Raw genomic sequence first — 6,897 nt, forward strand, 5'->3', positions numbered from 1 at the left:
CCCCACCCCGCCGTGCACGGCGCCACAACTCCGCGCCATGTGGTGCCCCTCTCTCCCCCCCTTTTCGGGACAGGTGGCCGGAATGACAAGGCGCCTGAGAGAGGCTCCAGACCGCAGGGGACAAAGAAGGACACAAGAACACCCGACAGTCACACTTTTTGTCGTTTTATTGTCTTTTTTTTTGCGCCTCATACAGGTCCCCCCCCACCCACCCACCCCGCTCACATGCCGAAGAGGCTGAGCATGCTGCTGGTGCTGCCAGCCCCGCCGAGTGGCTGCCCTGGGAGCACCGACGACATGGCTAACCCCAGGGACGCTTGGTGCTGGCGGTGATCCAGCGCGGCGCGCTGCTCCTGCCGCCGGCGCTGCAACTCCGCGTACACCCCGGCCACGGCCGGGCGCGCTGCGGCCGGCGCCAGCGGGCCCGAGGTGGCTGCGACCGCCGGCTCGGAAGATGGCTGTCTCGCCGGCCGGAGCCGCTGGGCCAACTCCTCGGCCGGGCTGAGGCCGGTCAAAAGTGACCGGGCCCCGGTGGGCGCGGCCGCCTCGCCGGAGCTCGATCCCGGCCGGGCACCGGCCCCGGCTGCCAGCGCCGGCGGCCCCGCCGCCAGGAGCGATCCCGCGCGGAGCTGCAGCTCATACAGCCGCCGCCGGCCGTCGAGAATGACCTTCGGCCGGACATCCGCCACCGGGGCCGGCGGGGGGCCGGCGCCAGTGGCCGCGGCAAAGATGGACCCCGGCCCGGGGCCCCGGGCCCCGGCCGCTGGCGGCCCGGCAAAACGCTTGCTCGGCGACGCGGCGAAATCCCCCGGAGCCAGGCGCTTCCCCGGGGTGCCGGGGGCCTGGCCATCCAGGCCGGCGCCCTTGCGGCTGGCTGGCACGCCCGAGTCGCCGCCCAGTGCTCCCAGCAGCGTGTGATTCGACACGCTGGCCTGGGCCAGGCTGTCAGCGCGCAGGGCCTGCGCCGCCTCCTGCAGCAGCTGCGCACTGGTCACCAGCAGGCTGCGCCCGGGGGTGAGCGCCCCGCTCGGGTCATCCAGGGGGTGGTGGCCCAGCAGGGCCTTCGGGCCCTGGGGAACCCCCCGGCCCAGCCCCGGGTCCGAGAGGTCCTCCTCAGTGAGCCCGGCCCGCACCAGCCAAAAGGCTCGGACCACCGCGCGAAAGCGATCTGCCCGGCGTTGGCCCAGCCCTGGGTTACTTTCCGCCGGCGATGATGATGGTGCGGCGGTGGTGGCCGCCGTGGTGGCCGCCGTGGTGGCCGCCGTGGTGGCCGTCGTGTCGGCAAAGCGCACAAGCAGGGTTTGTTGGCCCTGGAAGAAGACCGGTCGCACGGTCAGGCACTGCGGCCAGATGGCCATGATGGCGAAGACGTCCGCGTCGGATGTGGTGCTGTGCGGGTCGGTCAGCACCCTGGAGCGGAGCAAATTGGGCGAGGACCCGTTATTGGGCTTGGGCATGCATGTGCGCATGTCGCGCACGCGCGCGCGCGTACCATTGCGCGGTGGCCTCGATCGGTGGCCGGAGCTGCGAGAAGACCGGGGTTTCCTGTCGGAGGAGGCGGAAGCTGATGGCGGCCTCGAGCCCGACGAAAATGCCTGGCAATGACCCGGGACAACAGGCGTCCGGGATCGACAGCGCAAGGCCCATTGGGCGAGTGGAAAAACGGGCAGTAAGCACGTGCGAGGGGGATAAGGAGAAGCAGGGCAAGGAGAAGCAGGGCAAGTAGAAGCAAGGCAAGGAGAAGCAAGGCAAGGAGAAACAGGGCAAGGAGAAGCAGGGCAAGGAGAAGCAGGGCAAGGAGAAACAGGGCAAGGAGAAGCAGGGCAAGGAGGAGGCGACACGCACGGATCAGCCGCTCCAGGTGCGCCGGCAGGAAGAGAGGATCCAGGAGCTCGCTCGCGCGGAAACGCTCGAAGAGAGCCGAATCCACCGGGGCCTTGGGGGCCGGCGCGTCGGCAGCCTCAGGGCCGCTGGGGCCCGGGCCGGCCGCCGGGTCGGCAGATTCCACGACACCGGCCGGGGCGGCCGTGCCATCGGCAATCCCCTCCTCCACAGACCCGGCAAGGTCAAGGCTGGCGGAGGCACCCGCCGAAGGGTCCGAACCCGGCGAAGCAGCCTGCAGGACGGCCAGGCGCAGGGGAGCCGCGCGGCCCGGGCCCGCCAGGCGCGAGGGAGCCGAGCTGGGCCGCGCGGTGGCATCGGCCGCCAGCGTGGCGGCTCGCCCGGCCGGCCCGGCCGACCCCGGGCGTGCGACCGGGCCCGGCCCGGCGGTGATGGCTTGCAGCTCGGCCAACAGCGATCCGGAGGTGATGGCCTCCGGCTCCGGGAGCAGGGTGGTCACCAGTGACCCGCAGGAGGGGGAGGACGATCGCAGCGAGGAACCCGAGGCCGGTCGATGTGTCGGGTGCAACAACGGCGCCGGCGGCGCCGGCGGCGCCATCACCGGGCCATCGGCCGATCCCGGGCGAGTCAGGGACGGATGATTCCCTAGGGGGGCTGGCGGGGCCGTGACCGGGCGCCCTGCCCCCGGCAGGTGGAAGAGACGCTGCGACATTGGCGCGCCGGCGGGCTCCGGTGCGTGTGCGTGTGCGTGTGCGTGTGCGTGTGCAGGGGGGGGGGGGGCGGACGCGAGATGCAGAACTAGCTAGCGAAGGGGAGAGACCGAGAGGGAGCGGGCGGGGGAATAGAGGGCGGAGGGCGAGAGGGCGGCATGGTGAAAGTGGCCTGTCGGTACCTGGCTTTTTTCATTTTCCCCCTTTCTTTCCCCGCTGGCACACCACCCCCGGAGCCTGCCGGCGGCCGGCCTGCCCGACCGAAAGACCTCCGAGCCGCCGGCCCGGGCATCATCGGGGGGGGGGGGGGGGCGGGGGGACGCGAGACACGATCGTGACCCTGCCTCACGGGAGGACCCGGCGGCGGGCGAGGAGGGGGCCCGGCCCGGGCTCCGTCGGGACGTCGGCAGTTCACGGCCGGCGATCGGGGCCCGCGACCGTGGGCGCCACGTCGGCGTGGGCGGATTTCAAATCCAACGGCCGGGTATCATGTGCGGCGCACAACCCGGCATGTGGCCGGGGCGCGGCTCGGTGAATTAAGCAATGGCATTGCCATTTTCGCCAAGAGGGGGCGCTTCTTGGCGAGGGGCGCGGCCTTGCTACCCGACCTCACGGGGGGGGCGAGGGGGGCGGCGTCCTCCCAAGTGATGTGCCGGTCTCTTGTCCGGTCGCGACGGCGCTCCCGCCTTGTTGGCGAGTGAGGCCCTCGCCCCCCCCCCCCTTCCCCTCCCCCGGCTGTTGGAGGGGGTGAGACGGAGCTGGCAGCCCCGATCGGGAGGGCAGGCAGCTGGGGGGCCGAATGGTGCGCGCGCGCGCGCGCGTGCGTACGACACAGGCCACCGCACGCAGGCCAGTCGGGAGGGGGGCCGGGCGGGCCGCTGGCACGGTGCAACGGCGAGACCCGGGCCCCGACACCCCCTGCCCCGGGTGGCGAGAGAGGAGGAGGCGGCGAGACAGGCGGATATAACGCCCGCGCGGGCGCCCAACGGCCACCGGTCAATGGTGCGAGGGGGGCACGGAACCCGGAAAAGGAACAGGGGGGGGGGCCGTAGACGATGGGCCCAGGCGCGGAGGCTTAACAACCTGCAAACACTGGGGTTTTGGCCCGGGCGCGAGCCGGGTGGCTGCCATTCGACGCGGTGCGGGCGGGGGGCGGGGCGCGCCTGGCCCCCGTGTATCCGTGTGAGTGCTTGTGTGTGTGTGTGTGCGCGCGCTCGGGGTGCGGTTCTCCGGAAGCGGGCTCCCGGCGGGGCCGCGCGGGCGGATCCGCCCTGCCGACACCGTTAGCCGGCCAGGAGGGGGGCCGAGGCCGGCGAGGAGGGGCCAATGCCCGGGCGGGCGTCGGAGCGAGTCCCGCGGCAGAACCGCTCCCGGCGCGCCCGCCCCAGCCGCTGCCGCCGCCGCTGCCACAGCCGCCGCCGCCACCGTCCTCGCCCGGAGGAAATGGCAGACGGCACTGGACGGCCTCGCACCCCAGGCCGGGGGGGGGCAGGGGCGCAGCGCGAGTGCGCCCAAGGGCAGGGTGCCCCTTTCAACATGGCAAACGGTTGTTCGCTGGCAATCGGCCGGCCACTGCTGGCCCTGGGGCGAGGCACGCGCCGGGGTGAATCATTGGAATTCGCCGAGCGAGCACCCTCCCCGGCGTCGGGGTGGGGGGGTGGGCGCTCTCGCCCGGCGCGGGGGCTGCCTTGGAGGGCCGGCTCGGCCCGGGCTGGGGGGGGGGGGGGGGCCTTGCCGGGCCACGCTGTGCCGGCGCCCCCGCGCGGCCGGCGCCGGTCGCACGCCCCCTCCGCCTCCTGCGGCTGTCCGTGCGGCCCCTCCCCGTCCAGCAGGCGGGGCGGGGGCAAGATGGAAGCGGCTACGCGGACTCGCGACCGAGGCGCGGCAGGTCGTTTTCCGGGCGCCTCGCCGAGGGGCCGATGGGCCGGGAGGCCGGCCGGAGGCGCCCCCTAGGGGCCGCCGGTGCGCCCGCGGCGGACTGCTTAATCCCCGACAAACGGCCGGGCGTTCCCCTGGCGCCCGGGGAACCGGGGGGGGGGCCCTCGTGGCGCGGAAAAGCCCGGCAGGAGGAGGGCCCACCGAGCACAGCGCCACACATGTGAACGTCGCCCGGCGGAGTCTCGGCCTCCGGTCGACGGGGGCATCGCGGCCTGTGCCGGCCGGCCGGGCGAGGGAGAGGGCGGGGGGGGGGGAAGGGGGGGCAAGGGGGGGGGGGGGAGGGGAGGGGGGGGGGGGGGGGGGGGGGGGGGGGGGGGGGGGGGGGGGGGGGGGGGGGGGGGGGAACATGCCCAGCCGCCGACATGCGGCCCGGCCATGTCACAATAGCCTAGGAGACCGCCAGCCCCTGTGTGTTCGGGCCCTCGCGTGCGGGGTGCCTTCGTGGCGGCGGCGCGCCCGCGCGGGGGGCCCTCCAAGGGGGCGCCGGGGCGCGCCGGCCTGGGCCTGCGTCTGCGCGGTCCGGCCCCCGGGCCCGCGCGCGTCCGTGCGCGAGCATATGTACGCTGGGTGCGCGTGGGTGTGCATTATGCCTGCCCCCCCCCCCGATGGTGGGCCTGCGTCCAAGGCCGGTGCGCGGCAGGCCGCCGGGTAACTCCCCCCAGCCGGGGGTTGTCGGGTGGGCCTCCCCCGCGCGGGGGCGACACCGGCGACAGCGGCACGCGGCCCGCCCCGAGGCCCGGTGTTCGCCAGCCCGGGGACGCCCGAGCCCCGGCGCCGCCCCTTCGGGGGGAAAGGCGTCACCCCGCGCCGGATGGGCCGCGCGCGGGACGTTCACATGCGCGCGGCGGCCGCCCACACACGCACACACGCGCACACGACGCCCGAGCCCCGGCGCCGCCCCTTCGGGGGGAAAGGCGTCACCCCGCGCCGGATGGGCCGCGCGCGGGACGTTCACATGCGCGCGGCGGCCGCCCACACACGCACACACGCGCACACACACGCACACACACACACACGCACCCCCCCCCCCCGCTCATGGGCACCGGCACCACCATGCCGTCTCGCCGCGCCCCGAGCCTGACGGGCGCCAGGGCCGTCCCCCTCACAGGAAAGCGTGTCCCAGCCTGCTGGCCCTGGGAGGCCGGGGGCCGGGGGGACGCACCAGGACGCGCGCGCCCGGAGGGAGCCACCGCCGCCGGGCGCGGCCGGTCCCCGCGCGCGCATGCCGGGCCCGTGTCAGCGGACTGGCCGCCGTGTTCGGACCGCGGCCCCAAGGAGGGGCCACACCGGGGGGGGGGGGGGCGGGGCGGGGGGGGAACACAGGGGCTTGGCCCGGAGTCGCGCGGCCCCGGGGTACACGGTCAAGGGGGACGACGAATGGGGTGTGGAACACGCGCGCAGGCGCACCCCCGGCGCGCGCCGGCGTACGGGGTCCCCTGCCCCGGCCGCGCCGGGCCTGTCACGCCACTCGCCAAGCGCGTCCGATGGCCGGCATGCGCGGCTCTTCGCGCCGGCGCGGCTCCGGCGCCGTGCTAAGCGCATGCTCGCCGGTCGGCGGGTGTTCGCTGCCGGCCGGCCGCGAACACCCCCGGGCGAGCGCGCCCGCCGCAGGGCATGCCCCGCCGCGCGTGAGCCGCCCGCGCACCGGCCCCCCCCCCCCGGGCAGAAGGCCGAAGCGCTCGCCGAGAGCCCCGGCGCCCGGGGTCCGACGAGGGCACATGCACAAAAGCACCGCACGGCCTTCCCCCCCCGGCGCCCGGGGGCCGCCAGCGAGGCGAGTATGGCCGTTTCCCCGGGCGCGCCGGCAAGGCATTCCCCCTTGGGGTGGAATGCGCCGGCCCTGCCGCCCGTCCCCGCCGCCCGTCCCCGCCGCCCGCGCCCGCCCCCCCCACGGACGCACACCGGGGCATGCTCCGGGAGCCGAGCCCGGCCGAGGCAGAGGCACAACACCACGGCTGCCCACCCTCCGCCGGGGGGGGGGGAACTCCGGCCGAAGGCCCGGCCCTGGGCGAGACACCCGCCCCGCCCCACCCCGCCCCGCCCCCCCCCCGGTCCGGTGAGACTCCGGTTGCAGTTGCGTCGGGGATGCCCGCGCGCCCGGGGCCGGGGGGACGCGCGGATCGCGGCGGAAAATAAAAAGCCGCCCCGCCGCCAGCCCCGGGCCCTTCGAAGGCCACACCGGCCGGCCGGCCCCGGGCCCCTACGTCATGTCGGGGCCGAGTCTAGCCTTGGCCGGGGACGGACCGGCCCGTTTGGCGCTCATCGGGAAACGGCCCCGGCGCCCGGCCCGCGCCGCGCGCAGAGGCCCCGGCCGCGCATATTATCGCGGACCGCGCGGGGGGAGCACCCGCAAGAACGCGCACACGGTCCGCCCCCGGCCACCGTGTTTATATTGGCGCACACGCCG

The 6,897-nt window shown here is 75.6% G+C and overlaps 1 protein-coding gene across 1 annotated transcript; it reads right to left on the reverse strand.

Moving 5' to 3' along the window:
• Positions 1-213: 213 nt before the first annotated feature.
• H696_01847 (hypothetical protein) lies at positions 214-2,591 on the reverse strand. Its single transcript, XM_009495748.1, has 3 exons — positions 1,846-2,591; positions 1,493-1,595; positions 214-1,389 (listed from the first exon to the last, which is right to left on the reverse strand). Exons 1-3 carry the CDS (start codon positions 2,552-2,554, stop codon positions 222-224), a joined length of 1,980 nt encoding a protein of 659 aa, XP_009494023.1. The 5' UTR covers positions 2,555-2,591; the 3' UTR covers positions 214-221.
• Between the last annotated feature and the right edge of the window lie 4,306 nt (positions 2,592-6,897).

The sequence above is a fragment of the Fonticula alba genome, assembly GCF_000388065.1.
Source record: "Fonticula alba strain ATCC 38817 unplaced genomic scaffold supercont2.3, whole genome shotgun sequence".
In the NCBI taxonomy this organism is placed as follows: Eukaryota; order Rotosphaerida; family Fonticulaceae; genus Fonticula; species Fonticula alba.